The 23,370-nt window shown below is 36.5% G+C and overlaps 1 protein-coding gene across 2 annotated transcripts in view; it reads right to left on the bottom strand.

Annotated features, from left to right (window-relative positions):
• Positions 1-535: 535 nt before the first annotated feature.
• LOC136850238 (sec1 family domain-containing protein 2-like) overlaps positions 536-23,370 on the bottom strand; it is a 228,561-nt gene continuing 205,726 nt past the window's right edge. For both annotated transcript variants that reach the window (XM_067123901.1, XM_067123902.1), the window contains exons 11-13: positions 23,216-23,321; positions 7,884-8,039; positions 536-1,554 (exon numbers count right to left, since the gene is read on the bottom strand). In XM_067123901.1, coding sequence (XP_066980002.1) covers positions 1,332-1,554; positions 7,884-8,039; positions 23,216-23,321 — 485 coding nt within the window. In that variant the 3' untranslated portion in view covers positions 536-1,331. The remainder of the gene's footprint in view (positions 1,555-7,883; positions 8,040-23,215; positions 23,322-23,370) is intronic.

Genomic DNA, 23,370 nt, shown 5'->3' with positions numbered 1-23,370 from the left:
TGCCTGGGAGGCTTACCTGAAACATGGGCTTGCATTTCGGAAATGCAAGTAAAACACAGATCAAAAGCACACAAAATACACATAAGAAAGAAAAAACCAGAATGCTGTAGGCATATACAGGCAGAAGTGTGAAATAACCAGCTTCTTGCAAAAGATGGGCACCGAACCATCTTGCCATGAAGATGGTTAGAGAGAAACTGAATTGATGATACGTAGCTGGGGTAAAGCAGGTCACGTAAGCCTCCCCCTTCTCCCCTGTTGGCTGATTCCTGTTGCCACCAGTTCCTTGTGTTATTTTTAACCGGACTCCGGCTAGTGCCAGAGAAATTATCCTTACGTTAAGACCAAGGTTTGTTCCGTATATGAACAACTATCCGTTAAAGTTGAGGAATCAGGGTACGTATTGAGACTGGGCGTATACTGTATCCCATCTGAGGGCCATTTCTCAAATGCTGGTAGCTCAATAAGATCTGTAAATTTAAGTCACTGAGCAATCACAATAATTAAATCTCTTACTAGAAGGAAAATAAAAGAATTTGAAAGGGCAATAATGATTTTAATTTCAGGAAAATAAATCACCCATTAATTTACAAAATGTCTGTTCAACTAAATAAAGTATTTCCATTTAAAATATTTTGATAAACCTGATGATTCATAAAAATATTTACATCACAATTTTCATAAAATTGATACATGAAGGTCTTTGGGACTGCTCGATCATCTTTTAAAATCGTTTCAAAATTACTCAATTGTACATGTTAAAAGTTTCAAAATTACCCTCAAAGACAACTGCAATGTTTACGTATACAGGCTCAGAATGTTTAACATTTTTTCTTCAATTGACCTACAACACGATACACAATGAGATACCTAAGATAAACTACGCTTCTTGCTCCAAATTCACATGAAAAAATACATTGCCTTTTGCTTTCATTTTCTGCTACTCAAATAAGATACAGTGCTGTATTACTTTTAAATCAGCTTTACACTTGTCAACTTGTCCTTTCAAGACCATTCATGCAGTTAATCTACAGTGGATACATAACTTTAGCAATAATTTTGTATGCTTACATGTTCTATGACAAGGACAGCATATTTCAGTTCCAGTTGGTACAACAACCACTAATAAACGTGGGAAGATACTAACTTGTATCTGTGTAAAAAAAACACTAATAACAATCTATAACAATCCTAGTTAATATATAAATTATATACAGAAGTAGTCATGTAACTTTTGCAGATTTTGATGAAATAAAGTTTTATGAGAAATATTTTTGAGAGATTATAAATATTTAAATAACATCAACTTTACATCCAAAATCCAATAAACACTATAGCGTATCTTTGAAAAACCGGTTAGGCTGGAGGGCTCTTAAAATAGTATCTTTGGGATAAGAGAAATGAGATGATGCAACAACCACCTCACAGGAAGGATTGACAGCAATTACAGTCTGCTTGATGTCCCTCACTTCTCCAGGAGTGACTCCTCCAACAATAAACACAATCATCATTGGGGCATCACGTGGCACAGGTTTACTAACATTTACAAACAAGCTGAAATGAAGAAATAAGCAACATTTCAGAAGCAATTCATATAAAAGGAACAGATGTCATATGATGAAAATTATCACTCATAACTAATAATGTTGAATGTATCAGTCTTCACAGAACCTGAGGGATGCACTAAGGCCCTATTATAAAGTAGGTGAGCATTGCTACCTTATGATTGAAGGGATTTGCTTCAAATTTTTTACCACATATTAAACAACTAATACTGAAAATACATGCATATGGAAATCACAAAATTGGACTTCTTAGTTTATGAATTTTACAATTGAAAAAAAAATGTCCTTTTTCATAATATAAATAAAAAAGTTACCGTCAAAGTTTTCCTTACGTGGGACCAAAGATATATAGTTATACTACATGCTGTGAAACTTTCAATGAATTTTGAAATACAGTAATACCTTAATCTTACATGATCTGAGTTGCACGAATTCACAGACACACAAACTTTTAATTGGAACCTAACTAATTGTCATATGCTATTTTTTCATAGACACATGACACTTGCGAATCCTTGAGAGAGGAGAGAGAGAGAGTAAGAGAGTAGGGGTTGTCCTTACTTAAGAGAGTGAAATTGGTCATCAGTTATTACGGAGAGAGAGAGAGAGGTTATTCTTATGTTAGATATCAAAAGATGGAAATTCATGATTTATGGAGGTAAAAGGAAAAAGAAAGAAGAAAATATCACACAATTTACTACAGAAATGTATAAATTTTGTAATTACAGTTTTATTATTATTATTATTATTATTATTATTATTATTATTATTATTAATATTTGAAAATTAGTACAGTACTTATTATCAGGTAAATCATTTATTTATTAACAAAACAAACATATACATGTAACCATAAAAAATTCTCTCATCTCTTACTGTGATGAGAGAATTTTTATGGTTACATGTATATGTTTATTTGTTTTGTATGATAAATTATTGATTTACCTAATAATAAGTACTAATTTTTAAATAATAATAATAATAATAATAATAATAATAATAATAATAATAATAATAAAACAGAAATTATACATTTCCTTAGTAAATTATGTGATATTTTAAACAAACAAATAACACTTCCTGACCTTTTGTGAAACTTTGAAGAGAGGAGCGAGGGCAAAGCTGTCAAATATGTCAATCGTTGCCCACAGCTTGTCAAAGAATTTCTAGTACTACCTCTCTCTCTCTCTCTCTCTCTTTTTCTTTCTTTCTTTTTCCTTTTTTCCTTCATAATTCCTGAATTTCCATCTTTTGATATCTAACATGAGAACAATTTCTCTCTCTCATGTTATTCTCTGTGTCTCCATAATAATTCATAAACAATTTAACTTGATATTTCAAGTAAGGACAATCTCTCTCTCTCTCTCTCTCTCTCTCTCTCTCTCTCTCTCTCTCTCTCTCTCTCTCTCTCTCTCTCTCTCTCTCTCTCATTCATAGTTAGCCCTCACATATTTTTACAATTTATTATTTCTCTGTATGCCTTCAACTATACAGTAGATAGTTTAAATTGATCTAATTTTACGTGTGCTGTCTACGAACTGTAAATGCGCTAGTGTGGCAAATATGTTCTAAAACACAGAGACATAATAACTAAGAGTTGTATTAGTCCAAATAAAAAATACTGTTTGTTTATGAAAAAGCATTTTAGAACAAAGAGAAAGTGATGTAGAATAAAGAAGTTGAGAAGACTTCTAAAAACAAATCGGTTGAAAGGGGGGAGAGAGAAATTCTCTTCCAACTCTATTTTTATGTCTACCATTTATTTCTTTTTTTAAGGGTAATGTATTAAGCTAACTTTTAAATGAAATTACAGTAGATTTAAATTCATTTAAAAGTTAGCTTAATAATTTGGGAGCATGATTAGGGTCATACTTAGAGTTTAAACTCTAGAAGTAAGCATTTATTAGCATTTTTTGAGACCATGCCAAACTAACACAAAAATTTACCTTGTACGAGGGGTTCTGGAACTTAACCTCGCGTAATTTCGGGGTATGACTGTATAAGTTTTGAGAAAACAGCAAAAAAAAATGTATTTTATTTTGTAACTGAAACTCTGATAGGTAGAATTCTGATTTTTTTAGTAAAACATGCCCTGAAATTTACAAAATAATCAGATGAAAAGAAATGTGCTCCCTGCTTGGTTTCTTCTTGGGTGATTGACACTTCGTGACACTTCTCCAACGGAGACTCTTGCCTTTTGTTCCTACACTGCATCACCGACTTATGGCTACACCGACTTACAATGGATTCAATCTTACAGCGCTTTTTCAGCACCATGACTTAATGTTGCATCAATTTATGGCACCGTAAGCGCTGTTGACAGCACTACCAGCAAGACTAGGCATCAAGTTAATGGCGCTGTAACTTGATGCAACATCAAGTTATGGCAAGTTAAAGTGCCAATAGCGGCAAAACACCGACTTACGGTGGAAATCAATTCACAGCGCGGCACTGGAATGGATCCCCTGCCACAAGTCGAGGACCTACTATTTCGTTTGTCTTTTCAATTCTCATAGTGCACAGTTTTTATAATTTTCTTTTATAATACATCTCTTCTTTGCTCCTATTATGAAAGAAAAAATTGTAGTACACAAAAATAATGTACACTAAAAAGCCAGGTGTCACATGACTCGTGATGCGCCCGACGGAATTGTTGCCACATACAGGCAGTCCCTGGTTAACAGCGGGCTCGGTTAACAGCGATCCGGTTTTATGGGGCTTGTCTAGCGACGAAAACCGGCAATTTTCGGCACCGAAAATCGCTGATTTCTGTTTATTGGCGCCGATACATACATAACAGAGGCGCCGATAACCGAAAAACGGCGCTTTTTGGTGCCGATAACCCCCGAAAATTGCCAAAAAAGTGCCGAAATCGCCAATTTTCAGTTAGCGGCGATTTTCGGTTATCATCACACCCTCAGAAATGGAACCCCACCGATAATTGGGGACTGCCTGTACAGACAGTTTCCAGTTATCGGCGGCCTCGGTTATTGGTGATCTGGTTTTACGGCACTTGTCTAGTCATAACGATAACTGGATTTTCGGCACCGATATGCGCTGATCTTCAGTTATCGGCCCCAATAACTGGATATCAGCACTGATAACCAGGGATCGGCGCTATTATCAGTGATTTTCAGCTATCGTCACGCTGTCAGAAATGGTACCCCCGCCGATAACCGGGGACTACCTGTACTTACATATTTTTTTTATTCATGATGGGCACCCTCTAAAGATATCCTGAGAAAATTAAACATAATATTCATTCTATTTTTACCAGGAGCCTCGATGGCTCAGTCGGTAGAGCAGCAGCCTAGGACTTCGTAGAGGTCCGTGGCGCGGGTTCAAATCTGCAGCCGACTGGTCAGAGAAGGCGGACACTTTGCTATCCGTGTAGACACCCTGGGATTACATATGTAATCAACGGATAGGTTTGCTGAAAGCAAATGGGTGTTACAGACTAATACACACATAAACAAAGCCACTCCATCTTCTAAAAACATAACAGACATCTCACACGTCTCGAACTGTTGATCTAAACCGCCTAGTTCTCCTCGCTGCTGGGAGAAAGGGAGGTGAGGATTGGTACGATACACTTACACATCGTTACCAGGGTCTAAGCGATGTCAGGCAGGGCAGCCGATCGAGGCTACAGCCTACCCCAACACCAAATCAAAGTCCTACGAAAAGAAGGCATCGTGCTTACCCCATATAAAAATGGGAAAAAGCACGTTAAAACGAAGAAAATTCATTCTATTTTTACCACTTGTCGAAAAAATTAACTGACTTGTAGATAATTTCACTTCTGATAACAAATTTTGTATACATGAATGGTGATGAGGAAGATTGCTATTCATTTGCAAATGTCTGTACAGGCAGTCCCTGGTTAATGGCAGGCCTTGGTTAATGGTGATCTGGTTTTACGGGGCTTGTCTAGCGACGAAAATCAGCAATTTTCAGTGCTGAAAATTGCTAATTTCTGCTTATTGGCGCTGATAATTGAGTATTGGCGCCGATGCATAACTAACAAAGGCGCCGATAACCGAAAATTGGCGCTTTTCACTGCCGATAAGCCCCAAAAATCGCCGATTTTCAGTTATCATCACCCTCAGAACGGAACCCCCTCTGATAACCGGGGGACTGCCTGTATATATCTGTATATACAGTTGGGTCTCAGTTTACGCCACACTTGATTTATGTCATTTCGTGGTTACGTCTCACAATCACCGATAAATTTATTAAAAAATTCATGTTCCATCATTCGGACTTATATTCAAACTTCGCGTCGAACTAGTTTGTGCATGGAACAGATGAATAACGTTGTCTCACTGCGGAATACAGGGAAGATGGCATCGGTCACTAGCTCACTATATGCCATCTTGAATTGTGTTTCATTTGGTCTCTCTTATTTGTGTTGCTTTTTTGGGAACTTTTTGAATTTCATTATGGCGCCCAAGCATAAGGCAGACTCTTCTGATGGCAATGGTACAAAGAAAAGAAAAGCCATCTCCATGGAAGTAAAAGTTGACATAATAAAACAATCCGAAAATGGCGAAACACCGTTCAACATCAGCCACACACTCGGGTTTAGTCATACGACTGTGTTGATGGTCATCAAAGATAAAAAGCACATACTTGAACATGTGAAAGGATCTGCTCATATGAAATCAACTGTGATTACAAAGCAGTGTAGTGGTCTCATTACTGAGATGGAATGATTATTAGTGCTTTGGCTGGAAGACCAGCATCAACGGTGTATCCCAGTTAGCCTAATGTTGATTTAGGAGAAGGCTAAAAGTTTGTTTGAAACCTTGAAAAGAGAAAAGAGAGAAGGGAGTGAAAGTGAAAAGTTTTGGGCTACCACCTTCTGCAGGTTCTGCCTCTCCAGACTCACCTGCTCCAGTAGTTCCAGCACCTTCCTTCACCCAGTGGCCTAGTAAAGCCTGTCTCACCTCCCTTTGCAACACCCAGTATGCAAGCCAATCACAGGAGTAAAGGTAGGGAATTGTTTCTTTTTATTTACTATACTGTAAATGTAAGGATAATATTTACCCTTGTACTGTATGTATGTGCTCAGGAATTATTTTCTCTTTTATGTATTTTTTAATTTTTACTGATTCATTCATTACGTCTGCTTAAATTCTGACTTACGGAGAAAGTCAGTTTATGTTCTTGCCGTAGGAACGGATCTTGGATGTAAACTGAGACCCTACAGTAGCGTGTTTATTTACATATCGTGATTATTTTACTGTAAAAATAAGTCAAGAAATACAAAACATTATACTGTATGTAAATTGCTTGGCCCAGTACGTGTGGTTCCACTTTGATGAGTGCCGAACGGGAAAGGAAATTTTGAGTTACTCTGATCTTACATTTTCCTCTATGCTATCTCTAGAGAAAATGAAGATATTTTAGTGGGTAATGCAAGTATATAAATTATTTTGAACTGAACAGGATTAGAAAATTATTTACAAGTTTTAGGATAATTTGTCGCTCATAGGGCAATAAAAGCGATAAACAAAATTGTCAACAAACTCATCTAAAGATTCTTTTTGAGCAACAGCACTTTAGGATATGTTTATTTAGACATCAAACAGTCAAAAACTGTTAATAACTCAATTTTGATCATTCTTTGAAATTCAAAGATCGGCAAACCCCTTAAGAACTACCTAAAAACTACTGTGTTCAACAGTACTGTATTAGCAAAACATAAAATTAAACATTTCTTTATTTTTAAAAAGACTACAGAATCTTTATCATCACTTTTACAAGACTGAGTTCCCACAGGAGTACCACTTACACTGTGTCTTCCTTAATACAGTGTACTGTCAGTCATGGCTATAGAAATAGGATACATAACATAACAACTAGTAGTAAAGTGAAATACCATATATCAATCTTAACTTCTACAAGGAAAATAGTTTAGTGTTCCATGTGATGGTCACCTACCCATACCATCTATAAAAGATCTTAGTACTGTACTGCCAATGGAATGATATGCAAGGAAGTGCAAGTAGTACTCCCTGATGGGGTTTTGATTACTTAGAGCCAGACACAACAGACAGATTTTATCTTTGTATTTTTAAATTACACAACTACATGGTTTCAACAACTTACTCCACACCGAAAAGAAAAGGCTATCTTCACACATTTTTAACATCATTCCTTTAGGCTTCTGACTATTTACAATAAAACACAACAGAAAAAGATTACCTTTATAATTTAGCAAACCATCACTACAAACCTTAAGTAAAATCTTACCTCTCTGTAAGAGCTTATAATTGAGAATATTTGCAAAACGTTAAAATAGTTCTAAATTACCTGAAGCCAGTTTTTATTAAGTCCTTAAAGCCTGCTGATTTGTACTCTAAATCCACCATATCAGCTTGAGGTGCAGTGAGACAGTCATAAACTAACTTCTGCAACAATCCTTGGCTTGATGCTGGCTGAACTGTATCTCCTGGTATGTGAAGATTTCTGAAATAAAATAGAAGGAAAATAAGTTCTTACAACCAAAATCAGTTCCATTACAAGGTCAGAGTCACACTAATACAGTAGTCTTAAAGTGCAAAAACTAAGTGCTTTCAAATTAACCCTTAAACGCTGACTGGACGTATCGTAAGTCGACTAAAATTGTCTGTCGGGTGACGAGTGGACGTACCGTACGTCGACTACAAAAAATTTCAACCTTCGGTCAACTTTGACTCGACCGAAGTGGTCGAAAAACGCAATTGTAAGCTAAAGCTCTTACATTCTAGTAATATTCAATCATTTACCTTCATTTTGCAAAAAATTGGAAGTCTCTAGCACAATATTTCAATTTATGGTGAATTTTTGAAAAAAACTTTTTCTTTACGTCCACGTGGTAACTCGGCCGAAAATTTCAGAAATTCTTTCGTCATTTTGTCGTCATTTTTGCACCGTTTTCTATTAGCCTTTACATAAAGTTTTATATATGAAGATGTGCGTAATTTCAAGTAGAATACAACAAGAAATAACTCATGGTTGTAGCTTTTATTAATTTTGACATTTTCATATAAATCACGATAAGTGCCAAAATTTCAACCTCTGGTCAACTTTGACTCGACCGAAATGGTCGAAAATGTAATTGTAAGCTAAAACTCTTACATTCTAGTAATATTCAATCATTTACCTTCATTTTGCAACAAACAAGAAGTCTCTAGCATAATATTTCGATTTATGGTGAATTTAAAAAAAAAAAATTTTTCCTTAAGTCCGCACGCGCTAACTGCTGAAAATCTCAGAAATTCTTTAGTCACTTTGTCGTAATTTTTGCACTGTTTTGTATTAGCCGTTACATAAAGTTTTACATATGAAAATGTGCACAATTTCATGTAGAATACAACAGAAAATAACTCATGGTTTTAGCTTTTATTAATTTTGACATCTTTTCATATAAATCACAATAGGTGCCAAAATTTCAACCTACGGTCAACTCTGACGTGATTGAAATGGTAGAAAAATGCAATTGTAAGCTAAAACTCTTACATTCCAGTAATATTCAATAATTTACTTTCATTTTGCAACAAACGAGAAGTCTCTAGCACAATATTTCGATTTATGGTGAATTTTTGAAAAAACTTCTTCCTTATGTTCGCGTGCGCTAACTGCTGAAAATCTCAGAAATTCTTTAGTCACTTTGTCGTACTTTTTGCACCGTTTTATATTAGCCATTACATAACGTTTTATATATGAAAATGTGCGCAATTTCATGTAAATACAACAAAAAATAACTCATGGTTGTAGCTTTCATCAGTTTTGAAATATTTTCATATAAATCACAATAAGTGCCGAAATTTCAACCTTTGGTCAACTTTGACTTGACCGAAATGGTAGAAAAATGCAATTGTAAGCTAAAACTCTTACATTCTAGTAATATTCAATCATTTACTTTCATTTTGCAACAAACGGGAAGTCTTTAGCACAATATTTCGATTTATGGTGAATTTAAAAAAAAACTTTTTTACGTCTGCGCGTTACGAATTCATGCATCATTTTGTGATAATATTTTCTCTGTGTTGCTTTGATCGTTTTAAAATTTGTTATATACCAAAATCATCGCAATTTAGTGTACAATACAACAAAAAAAATAACTCCTTAGCTTTAACCGTTTAGAAGCGTTTGCGGAACAGAAGTTTGATCTTTTTGGTTAATACCATTTCCCAGATTGTGAATTCGGTTAGATCCCTGATGAACAAATTTAACAGTGTTGGTGCAAGTGCTGTGTTGAGTGCAGTGTTACTAGAGGGGGTGGCTACCTGTCCCACTGACGCTCCTAGACCAAGGTCCCTGCTTAACTCCCCTTGCTCACCTGGGAGGAAGCAAACTGGCAGTCCAAGGGAGGTCGGTGGGTTTTTGCCCACGGGTAGTCGCTTCCTCAAATGAGCCTGTTGTCCGCAAGTCCCAGGACTCGGTGGTCCACCACTGGAAAGGCGTCCGCTTGGATGTGCATAATTTGTCGTCAAGCGACTTGGACTCTAACAGGGCCAAGAAGCGTGGTCGGTGCTACAGTGCCCCACCCCCCCCACTTTTTACATGTTTCACATTTCTGCGTTTCATTCTGTTGCAGATTTTTGTGGAACACATTACAGGCAGCCCCTGGTTATTGGCAGACTCAGTTATTGGCGATCCAGTCTAGCGATGAAAATCTTCAATTTTCGGCGCCGAAAATCGCCGATTTCCACTTACTGGTGCTGATAATTGAGTACTGGCGCCGATAAATACCTAACAGAGGCTCCAATCTCCAGTTATCAACGCCAATACCCGTTTATCAGCACCAATAACTTCCAAAAATCGCCAATTGTCAGTTATCAGCAACTTTTGCTTATTGTCATCCTGTCAGAACGGAACCCCCATCGATAACCAGGGACTGCCTGTATTCACTTGTCCACAGGGGAATTTTCACTAATTTGCAAATTTTTTCATAGATCAATATTCACTAATTACTGTACAGTATTTTCATTTTATTTTCATGACTAAATACATTTCTATGATATAAAATGATTTACTAATTTTCAAATGTTAATATTAATGTAAACGAAGCTGAATATCTATTAAAATGTTTAATAGAAATTAAATAAATCTGTAATACAAACCATAAACTTCTTAAGCTCATTCTGGGGCCCACCCTGGAATGACAGGTGGGCCCCAGAATGAGCTCAAGTTTACAATCTCTCTCTCTCTCTCTCTCTCTCTCTCTCTCTCTCTCTCTCTCTCTCTCTCTCTCTCTCTCTCTCTCTCTCTCTCTCTCTCTCTCTCTCTCTCTCTCTCTCTCTCTCTCTCTCTCTCTCTCTCTCTCTCTCTCATGCACAATGTATTTGAAATTATATTACTGTACTGTGTTTTTGGATACTGCAGAGTATCTGAAATATTCGCTCATTATTTTAATTTATTTTACAGTCTGTTTTTATTGAAATGCAAAAACTTGTAAAGTAATTATGCATGGAAAATATGAAAAAATGAATGACAAAGTATTTCAAAAACTTGTACAGTAATTATGCATGGAAAATATGAAAAAATGAATGACAAAGTAACATCTCATTTACCTATAAAACTATACTGTACAAAACAAATAAACACATGCATAAAAAATCAATCTTTCTCTTATCTGAGAGAGAGAGAGAGAGAGAGAGAGAGAGAGAGAGAGAGAGAGAGAGAGAGAGAGAGAGAGAGAGAGAGAGAGAGAGAGAGAGAGAGAGAGAGAGAGAACTTTAGCATTAACCTTGGGTCACAGTAACTTGCTGGTGACAAGACTTCACAATGGCTGGGAGGAGAGTAAGAATGTTGAGTGTTACCTACATATGAAATTCAGATTTTAAGTATTTTTACAGTGATTAGAGTTGAAACACCAACAATGATAAAATATTCTCTTGTGTACTGTTATGTGTGTGATAATCATAGTCAACTAAACTTGTAATGAAATATGGCACAATAAATCAGACAAAGCAAAAAATATGGCAACACTACCCTCCTTGATCTGTTGTGAACTTGCTGGATTTCTTTATTTTCGTGTTTTTTCTGTTTATATATGAAATTCGGATTTTAAATATTTTTATGGTGATTAGATCAATACAGTATAAATGGATTCTGTAAGTGAAATAATGTGTTATAGATATTTTGCAGTGTTTTCTCATTAAATATGTATACAGTACTGAGAGAGAGAGAGAGAGAGAGAGAGAGAGAGAGAGAGAGAGAGAGAGAGAGAGAGAGAGAGAGAGAGAGAGAGAGAATGATGGCATAAGATTTTTCAATAAATTTATGGAAGATAGTGAGGACTATCCTAAAATACGTACCTGTACAGTAAATATAATTTCAAAATCATCTTACAACACAGGAAAATATCAATATATCTAAAATGTATGCCCAGATGATGTGCAGTTATGTAGGCCAAAGAAAATGTGCATGTTTGAATGACAATGGATACTTAAGAGTAACAGTTGTAGGCTGGTACTTAATTTTGCAGAATGACTTTGAAATGATATTAGGATGTTCTGGGATGATAGTCTGAGGTATATTTTTGTTTGAACTGTATATAGCCTACTTAAGAGTAACAGTAGTAGGAGAGTATGTACTGTAATATAAGGTTTACTTTGGGTGTTTGGGATGATGGTTTGGGGTGTATTTTTTGTTTGAAATGACATTAAATTGTTTTAAGTTTCATAATTTAAGGTATATTTTTTTTGAAATATCAAATTAAGCAGTGAAATAGTAAAATGGGTAGTTATAAGGGTACAAGGTATTTGGCAGTTACTGCATAAGCCAGTTATAAGCATTTTTATTAGAGGGGATTTTTGCATTTCCGCTGTAGGCTCTGGAACCTATCCCCACGTAAAAATGGGGGAGTACTGTATTCTAGTGTATCAAGGCCATTGAAAAGGCCTGGCCCCTCGCTGGAAGATGACTTGCCTCCTGTCCATAAGCGAGCTATGGAGAGGGCTCACAGTCTGCTCCCTTCTTGCAGTTTTTGGGAGTCTCCTAGTCAAGCTCCTCATGTTCCTTCAGTGTCCAACAAGTGCCCGGTGTCCCAGCACCCAGTGTATGACTGTCCTGTGTATGGGTGTCCAGTGTCCGAGCGCCCAGTGTTTGAGTGTTCAGCGTCTGAGTGCCCAGTGGCCAAGCACCCATCGTATGAACACCCAGTGTCCGAGCATCCATTGCGTGAGCGCCCCGTGTATGAGCATCCAGTGTATGGGTGCCCAGTGACCGAGCACCCATTGCATGAGCGCCCATTGTATGAGCGCACAGTGACCAAGCTCCAAGTGTTCGAGCGCCCAGTGTCCAAGAAACACCTCGCATCTGTTAAGCGTCCAGTGTCTGATCGTTCAGTGTGTGTGAGCGCCCAGTGTCTAAGCATCCCGTTTCTGTGAGTGCTCCTGTTGAAGCACATCCACCTGCCATCAAGCATTCGGCGCCCCAGGTAGGACAGCCAGTATCTAGCAGGATAGGTGCGATTTCTCCTGTTATTGACGACCCATCTTTCGTCTTTGACTCCCATTCAACATCAGCTGGACAACATTTTGAGCCTCCTTTAGAAGCCAGCTTTGGTGTCACAGGACCTACCGAACCCTCCTATGTCGCCTATTTCCTCGGAGAAAGAACCCCTGGGTGAGGAAGAACAGATATCGAATTATTCGGCACTTCTGAGATTCTTTTTCTTTTTAGTATGTTACCCATCTTTCTTCTCTCCGGCGACACCATCTTCTCTGGGTTTTGCTTTCATGATGCGTCAACCTGCAGGGGCTCCCAGGCTGCCTCAGATGGTGCTTTCCTCTTCCTCCTGGAAAGCTTTGGCCCACATCAACAACTGGTTGTCGGAGAAGAAAGACGAGGGCAAAGCAGTGTTTTGTATGCCCCCTTCTCAGTTAATACGACAGAAGTATATGTCATACTCCACTGGGAAGCTCCTTCCTTGGGAGTTTCTGTCTTTTCTCTCAAGGGGACTTCTCCAGCCTCATCGATGCGATACATTGGTCAGTGTTTTCCTCAGCAAGGAATTTGTTCACTGTTTCAGAGTTGGATCATCAAGGATGTATTCAAGGTTTTCGAGGCCCTAAGTTTCCTTGATTGGAATGTAGGGTCTTTGGGCAAAAAGATCAGAGATTGCGCCATTCTGCAGGAAAACACTGCAGATTGCTTAGGGGTGCTTTCATGCGCCGACAGAGTAGTGAGAGACGGCACCCATGAGTTGGCAACCATTTTTACAACGGGTTCTGAAGAAGCAGGACTTTTGGTGCTCATTCACCACTAAAGGGGTCGCTCCCTCTCAACAATCGTCCCTCCTGTTTGCTCCAATAGACAAGACTAATCTGTTCCCTCAACCAACACTGGAACGAGCGATGGCCAAACTTCAAAAGAAGTCAACTCAAGACCTGCTCGCGCAGTCCACCAAGAGGACTAGAGTTCCAGCACAAGCTCCTTTGACTTCCACTGCTGTTAGGACAGCCTCCCATATATCTCAGCAGCCCTTTCAAGGAAGCAGAGGCTGTTTTCAATCCTGACCACAGACCAGTCTCCGGTCAGTAAGACCTTCCAAGAAAACTTCTATCAAACCTGCTCCTCGCAAGTGAGAACCCTGTCCTCTGTCTCCCTGTGGGAGCAAGGCTCCTCCATTTTTGGAGCAGATGGAATGCCAGGAGCATAGATCCTTGGGTTCTAAAAGTGTTGAAAGAGGGGTATGCGATCCCTTTCAGGGAGAAACCTCCCTTAGCTTGACGGCCTACTCGATAGGCTCAGAAAGGTTTTCAGCCCTGTCCCAAGAAGTATCAGCCCTATTGATTTGGAACTTTTAATCAATTTCAAGAAATCCCAACTAGTTCCCACTCAATCGATTCTTTATTTGGAGATGAAGATCGATTTTCCGAATTTTCGGGCTTTTCTGTCCCAGCAAAGAATCCAGAACTGCCTCATCTCTTGCCCGTCCTGCTTGGCCAACAAGTGGATAAGCCTCCCAGGAACACTGTCTTCCAATGAGAAGTTTGCACTGTTGGGGAGATTACACACCAGTGTGTTGCTTCCTCAGCCAGCTGGTGCAGGAAGAACTTCCTGGACTCGTTTGTCTTCCCTATCACTCCCGAAATTAAGGATGACCCTCGGTGGTGGCTGGTAGAGGACAGATTCTCAACAGGAAAGTTGCTGTTTCCACTGAGCCCCAACCTAATGTATTCAGATGCATCAGATCTGGTTTCAGGGCTCTACTCAATGACATGGAAGTTTCTGGGACGTGGTCTCCAGCCGAAAGGAACTTTCACATAAACATGAAGGAGCTGAAGGCAATACATCTAGCGCTTCAGTTCTTCGCAGCAGAAACCTTCAACAGGACACTAACGCTGATATATACCTAACAGAGGCGATTTTCAGTTATCATCACACCCCCAGAATGGAACCCCCCCTCTCCCAATAACCAGGGACTGCCTGTATTTTGCATATTTATGCTTCCACCTTGGAGTATGAGGCATCTATTTTTAAGATCAAGGGTCACAAGGTACGAGCCACATCAACTTTCAAGGCCTTCAAGAATGTGGGGATTAATACAAATTTGATTATGACTACATAAAGATCTCCTTCCACTGTTATCAAATTTGATATGAGGTTTAAGACAGATCTATGGATTTTATATTTCCTTGGTCCTACACTAACTGCATGCTCAGTTGTGTCACAATCTGACCCATAAGTGTAGATCTTCTGAGGGACCTGCTCCTAAGCCTCACCTTTACAACAAGCATTGCCTTTTTACTGTTTCTTTGTAATGTGTAAACCAAAAGTTAGGTAAGTAAAAATAATGATCTTACTAATAAGACCCTTGTCTAGTCAGTACCCCAAGTTAGACCCAAGACTTATGTTGGATGCATTTCTCTCAGTCAACACAGTTACTGGTCCAGTATATCCATAAGTACTTTCTAGACTGGGGCAATCTCCTCAGAACTGATGCTGTCCCACTTAAATATCTATTCAGGTTATTGTAAAGTAACAGTTTGCTTTAAGACAAATTGAACTTTTAAAAATGAAATTAACTTTTTCATATGCAAACCCATTAATATACCAGAAAGTAACCACCTCCCTACCCATCCTTATTGCAGCAGGTTAACACCGAGCAGTCAAAGCAGGTTAACACCGAGCAGTCAAAGCAGGTTAACATTAAGCAGATACTGACCAGTCCCACCATTGAAGGATGCTGAAGGAACTGGATATATATTGTTATTATTATTATTAAAACAGTTTAACCAGACCACTGAGCTGACTATCAGCTCTCATAGGGCTGGCCTGAAGGATTTAGATGAAATGCTAGGTCTAGGCCAGAGGCCTAACACTAAGACGAAATTGGTAATTCAGGATGATGATGAATGAATGAAAATAAAATAAAAAACTGCACAAAGGCATATGCTCTCATACTGGAACACACTCACACAATAAATACATTTATACTCATGTTTCCACAAATACTCTCTGAAAAGGTATATTAAAATTCAGAATAAGTTAAGCAACATTTTAAAATTTACCGGTATTTGTTTTAAAATTCATTAGACTCCATAAGGGATTTCATATATTCATTATTTACTTATTTTATATTTTATTAATTAAATCACAGCTCCTCATGTACATTAAAATTGGTATTGCTGAAAATGTAGAAGATTCTGACAAAATTTCCTTCATTGATCTACTTCCAAAATCTGATAATCGCTGCAGGTTATATTTTGGGCATTCACATGATATAGTATATTCTTGACTGTTATCAACACTGCATTCTGGGCATTTGGGAGGAGGGCCATATGGACTGTTCATTAAGTGTCTATGTGTCAAACGAGTATGGCATATTTAAAGACGCGTCAGAATTACTTGTGTGTGTGTGTGTTTCTCTCTGATATGATGAACTCCATTTTCCAATACTGGATTTTATCTGTTTTAATTTATTATTTTCAGGTTCTTCATTCCATATATTTTGCCATTTACTTACAATGATTGCTTTTACATATCTTATATAGCCACTAACAGGGATGTTTACATTAGTTCTCATCATGTGGACTGCTTCTTGAGCTGCTTTATCAGCCTATTCATTTCCTTTAATCCCTACAAGGGCAGGGATCCAATTCATTTTTCTATATTTTTTTCATTATAATACAATTTATGGAGTGAAAACTTAATTTGTTGTACAATATTATTTTTTGGATTGTAACTGAATGCATTCTATAGCACTTCTGAGTCTCTATAAATCACAAAATTATTAAATGAAGCTTCTTTATTATATTTTTATGGCTGATGCTATTGCACATAACCCAGCTGTAAATACTGAGGCATTATCTGGTAGAGAGAACTGAAATGTTTTGTCCTGGGACACCGCAGCAAATCCCATTCTGTACTGTGACTTAGAGCCATCGGGGTACATTGATAAATATTTTAAGTGTGTACAAATTCTCATTTTATTCATTGTCCAAGGAGGAGGTTTATAAATGCATCTCTTAATTCACATAATTTTTTGGTTGGAGAATCATTTGTCTGAATTCTCACAGCACTCTCCATTGTTACTACCTCTCCATGAGAAAGAGACAGGGGTAGTTCACCATGTTCAACTTGTAAAGATGAGGTTGGTGATGATCTAAAGGCTCCTGAACATATTCTAAGGCCTTCATTATGAACTGGGTCTAATGCTTTCAGCATTGTGTCTGATGCTGAGCCATATATTTCACTTCCATAATCAATGATAGACAAAACTGTTGCTTTAAACAGTAAAGTACGGGTATGTCTATCAGCTTCCCAAGTAGTGTTTGATAGTTTTTCAATTAGATTTAATGCTCTTTTACATTTAGATTTCACGTATGTTATGTGGGCTTTCCAGTTCAAGTGAGTATCAAATACTAATCCCAAAAATTTTGCTGTTTGGCTAATTGGTTTCAGATTTTTAAATCTATTTCTTCACCATTTTTCCACTTTTTATTTTTATAAAACAATGATTGCTTGAGTTTTATATATGGAAAATTTAAAGCCTAGAGATGGGGCCCATTCATCTATTTTTATTATGCTTTTGTTAATGATCTTTCTGCATGTTTCATTTGAGATGCTGAATAATATATGGCAAAATCATCCATATACAAGTTGCTTTTACCGTAATTCTAATGGGTAGATTTTTACTAATATCATCTGTCGCTAAAGCAAACAGTGTGCCACTATAAGGACGCTTCCTTGTGGAACACCATTTTCAAGTGGAAGTGTACTTGACAATACATCATCAATTCTCACTTGAAAAGTGCGATTTGTGAGAAAGTTTTGAATAAACCTAGGTAAATGTCCAAGGAAGCTGTTTTTATGTAACATTTTTAATATTGCATATCTCCATGTAGTATCATACGCCTTTTCAGTGTCAAAAAAGAAGGCTATAGTAATTTGTTTTCATTCAAATCCTCTTCGTATATGGTCTACTAAGCTAAGTTAGATAGAGAATTCAATGTAGATCTGTTACATTGTGACCCAAATTGAGTGGGAGTCAAAATTTTATTTCTTGAATGTGCCATGTTAGGCGAGCATTTACCATTTTCTCTCATAATTTGCATAAGCAACTTGTTAAAGAAATTGGTCTGTAATTGTTTACATTACTGGGATCCTTTCCAGGTTTGGGGATAGGAATAATTATAGCTTTACGCCATTCGTCAGCAAATAAATTGCGAAACCATAAGTGATTATAAAATTGTAATAAGTATGACTCTGCCAAAGGTGCTAAGTGGCAGATCATCTCAAAACAAATATTGTCACCTCCATGGGCAGATTTATTGCTGTTCAAGAGAGAAAATTCCAACTCTTCCATACTAAATGTTCTATTATAATATATATCTTCTATGAATTTTATATTATTTTTCTTTGTGCAGAAGTGTTTATCTAGATTATTATTACTACTTACATTTGCCAAGTTTTCTCCCATTACATTACTTATTTCTTTTGGATCAAGTATTCTTTTCCCATTTTTTAATATGGCATGTCTAGGTGCTTTAACTTGGGTACCATTTATTTTCCTGAATTTTTCCCATGATTTTTGTATGGGAGTATTATTAGAGAGATCTGCCAGATATTTCCTCCATGAACTGATTCTTCCTTGAATTACTTCTTTTTTAAATTTTGCAGATAATTTGTTTTAGAGAGGTTTTAATGTATCAATTTCTAATAATAATATAGAAATTTTTTTAAAGTTCCTTCTAATATCGGTAATGTTTTACTCATTTTGTGGAATTTTTTATTTAAATTATCGAGTCGTCTTCCTATTGAATGTTTTATTTTTATTAATTCTGTTAGCTTATCAGACCACCATGAAACTGTGTGTGTTGTTGGATGAGGTTTTGATTTTGGTATTGTTTAATGAAATCAACAAGAAATTTATTAGTTTCCTTATAATCAATTAAATATTCAAATTATAATCGTTTAAATATTCAAATGCTAGGATACTCTTAGTGTGCATTTCATATTGCTCCCAATCTGCTTTATATGGTTATAGTGAGTGATGTTTTGCAGGATCATCTTGTAATAATGAAATTAATACTGGGAAATGATCACTGGTGTGCAAATCATCAACTGTATTCCAATCTAATCTGTACTATATCTGAAGTACATAGATAGATGGATGTATGATATTTAGGGCAAAAGCCCAGGCACTGGGGCCAACAAGGCCATTCAGCGCCGTATTGAGGTACATAGAGTTAAGCCTCCTGAGGAAAATGTTCCATGTGTTTTTAAATATACTTGCTGACTTCATCATTTATACAGCACATGTCATTTGAGTCCATAAATTCTTCTACTTTGCTCCCTCCCCTATTTAAGTTTGAACAATTATAGTCCCATATTGAGTTGTGAGCATTAAAAGCACCTACTATTAATGTAGGTTCCTTGGCGTTAAGTAATTCTTGAAGTTTGTCAATGTCATAATTTTTATTAGGATGGTTGTATAAATTATAAATTACACAATTATCATTTTTTTATTTGGATTTTAATACCTGATATTTGCAAGTCACTAATGTTTACAGGTACTTTGTTGTAAAATACTTTGTTATTATGTACATATATGGCTGTACCTAAATTTCCTTCTTCCTCTTGTAATGTTGATACTAAGGTATATTTACCTATTGTTGATACTGTTTGCTGACATGTTGTAAACATAATATCACTGGTTCATATTCTTTTAGTAGTCGTCATATTTTTCCTAGGTGTAATCTGGTCTGTAGACCATTTACATTCCATTGTATAATATAGCTACCGAAAATATTATTTAATAGAGGTCGAGTTTTGCTTTCTTATTTTTGTATTATCAACTTTGATTTTTTCCAATAATTTACTCACAGTATTCAATTATTTTTCTTTATAATATATTAAGTGCTCAATGCACATGCAACCTTTTTCATGAGTGCTCAAGTCAGTTGTTTCATTTTTTCTATAATTCATAAAATTTCTTATAATGTTTGTTAAACCATCTTTTGTTATGTTTTTGTTATTATTGCATAATTCAATGAAACAGTTATTACAGCCACATGTATTATCATGTACATTTCCTTTTTCATTAGTTCTTGTATCCAGTAATTAGTTCTTGTACCAATTACTGGAGATGGAGTAATCTCCTCTCCCTTGACATAATCATTATCATCCAAGGTATGGTTTTCTTTCACTTCTTCAGTGTTTTGGATATCTGCCTTCATAGGTTTAACTATTATTTTAGGAGATAAAGGTATGTTCTTAGCTTTTTTTTTTCTTTCTTCATATCCTCTATCTTTGGTTTAACTGATGTTTCTCTAATAACAGTGGGTTTCTTCATTTTGGGTGGTGTTCTCTCCAAAGGCCTTTTTTTATCTTTAATTTCCACTCCATAATGACCCTCCTCTGTTACTTCCATAGCAGCATCCTCCTGTGTTCCTATTTGCATTAATATTTCAAATGAATTGGATAACATATTATAAATCTCGTTTGTACCTGTTTCTTTCTTCTTTCCCACTTTGGTTTTTATTTCTAAAGCATTATTTTCTCCTTGAGATTTACCTTTCTGTGCCCCGTTACTTCTATCTGTATGCGTTTTTGTTTCATTATTGGTTCGTTATTGAAGAATATGTACATTTCTTAGATGGATCGTGAACTTCTCTCACTTTTAATTCTAATTTGGCTTCTTTTATAGACATTGCAGTTCTTTCTTGTAAGATTTTTAATTCTGTATACATTCTTTGGACCTTGCATCATGGTCTTGCCCACAGTTTACACACTTTGGTTCACTGCACTTCCATTGTGTGGCATGTTCTTCAGATCCACAATATGCACACACAGGTTCATTTCTACAATATTTCTTTGCATCCCCATATTTACTACAATTTTGATACTATAGTGGCTTCAGGACATAGGGTCTTATTTCTCTGTTTGGGCCCAATATTTTTATTTTTTGAGGTAGATCTTGACCTTCAAATTTTATTTTGGCAATTTTTAAAATTTGCTTATTTCTTTGCTTGCTCAGTATATTATATACCTCATAATCTTGAATTCTGGGATATCTTTTTTTAAGAGAGTCCAAGACAATACTCTTTTTGATTGGTTCATCACTGTTCTTGGGCAGCATAATGGTACCCTGAATGCTATTTATAGAGTCATGTTTTTTAATTGTACATTTATATTATCTACTGTTGTTTTAGATATATAGTCTTCAGACTGACTCTGTTGTGGCTTCTATAAACCAAGTATTTTCTGTTTCTAAGGTTAGAAACCTTGACCAACCTCCACTCCCAAAGCAGGAGTTGAAGTAAGTCAAGGTTGCATCAAGATGATATTTAATTTTTTTAGGTGGGATATAAGGCTTGCTCTGTACTGGAGCATATGGTTCTAGTGTAATTAGACTAGAATGTTTCTTGGTTTTTTCTGAGCAAAGGTTGTCAGAGGAGGAGGTTCCAACAGGCGTTAACTGTGCCTAGACAGTACCATCAAAGGGCCCAGGGGTACTCGAATCTTTATTTCTACTTGTAATAAATATTTGAGGTACAAAAAAAGAAAAATTAAATCTGAAAACTTTAAAAAGATATCATTAGCCTTTCACGAAGTTTATTCTTCCACCAATGGCACAAATGAGAGCCGACTCCCAAATGTCCACCTCCCTACCCTACTCCACAGGGGATGGCACAACATGATTACTGTGGCACAAGTGTAAGGTAACCCACTTGCTAGGACCAAAGGTATTACGAGAATGCTATCATCCCCACCCTAATCATGTTATGGGCAAACTGGCTAGAATGCATGAGAGTCCTATCCCCAGAACCAGACCCCACTGGAATCCGTGGTCCAACCCTAACAAATAGTTCCACCTTTGAGATATCAATCTGATATCTCTCAGGTCCAAACATTATTAGTTAGCTGATGGTCTTACCACAGTTCCCACTATTTAGCTTCGGATATAAACCCAATCCCAGCTATGGTATCTTTTCACATTTATCAGGTCCAAGAAATTTTACAAAAAGTGGAAAATTCCACAAAATTACTCCAAGGAAATATATAATAATAATTGAGACTCTTTAACTCAAACCCGGGTGGATGTATATATGTAATCAGACAAGTAGAAGCTGGAAATACTAATCTTTTATTTCTGAGATGTCAGGAAAGTGCATTACCTTGGATTCTGGCTACCACAAAAATTGGTTTTTATATGAAAAATTCTTTCTTTTTTTATTAATTTTTTCTATTCTTGATCTAAAATTCTTAGCAACTGCATCACTATTCTGCATATGTAACATTACTAACAGCACTGCCTATATACCAGAGGCTGTTAATGAGACTACTGCATCATACCCATAGACTCTCTCTCGGGTTTACCCAAAAGATTCATTCTTCAGTGAATCACATAAATTAAGAAAGGTAAGGTTAAAAGGCAGATACATAAGTGGGAATATATAAAAAATGGATGGCAAAAATAATGTAGTTGGTGACTGAAGGGATGTTGCAAAGAATCTTTAGCATTATACTGTATTACAGTGAACTGTTCAAGGCACTTAGCAAGTGGTACCCCTCCTAGGGATCATATAGATCATATATTTCACTATGATAACACAGATAACACCCTCATTTTCACTGCCAGTTAAACTGAGTGACTTCATGTATTCATGCATACCAATGATCAAAGTAGTATAAAAGGTAATCAGTAAGCTGTAATTATCAATATACTCAATGTCACAGATTTCCCATCTCCCAAACATACCTTCCAAGACTGGATGAAATGCTCACTGCTTCTGTCAATGTTAATCAGATTTTCTTATCATCTCTAGCTAACGAAAATCATGTACTTACCCATGGATCTAGCACAGATAAAGAAAATAAACTAATCTTAAAATCAAGAAAATTCTTGTTTAGCACAAAAGCATCTCCTGAAGAACTATAAAAAATGTTTTATCCAAGGAATTCCAAACTACTAATGATGCCCCTGATGAGATTGAAAATATTATGTTATCTCCAGATAATGAATTTACACACCAATACAGATGTTTCCCTTCTTAAGTTCAGTTACCCTGAATCTAATGAATCTTTCTGTTCTTCACAAGAGATGGATTTAGTCTTGAACATTCTTCAGCCAGTGCTTGATAACTTGGTGAAAAAACTGAAAAAAACATAGAGCACAATTGCAAAAGATCACAAAAACTCACTTGTAGACTTTCAAATTATCCCTAACAACTGCAATGGCATGAAGTTGCTTTGAGATGTTTTGTGCTGCCTTTAGTGCTGACACCTCATCTACCACTTCTTCGCCAACTGAAATAATGGAAATTGTTTCACTTTCCTGATTTCAGTCTAAAAATAT

Source organism: Macrobrachium rosenbergii, chromosome 21 (assembly GCF_040412425.1).
Source record: "Macrobrachium rosenbergii isolate ZJJX-2024 chromosome 21, ASM4041242v1, whole genome shotgun sequence".
Lineage (NCBI taxonomy): Eukaryota > Metazoa > Arthropoda > Malacostraca > Decapoda > Palaemonidae > Macrobrachium > Macrobrachium rosenbergii.
The sequence above is the reverse complement of the archived record's forward strand: the minus strand, read 5'-3'. Positions and strand labels throughout refer to the sequence as shown.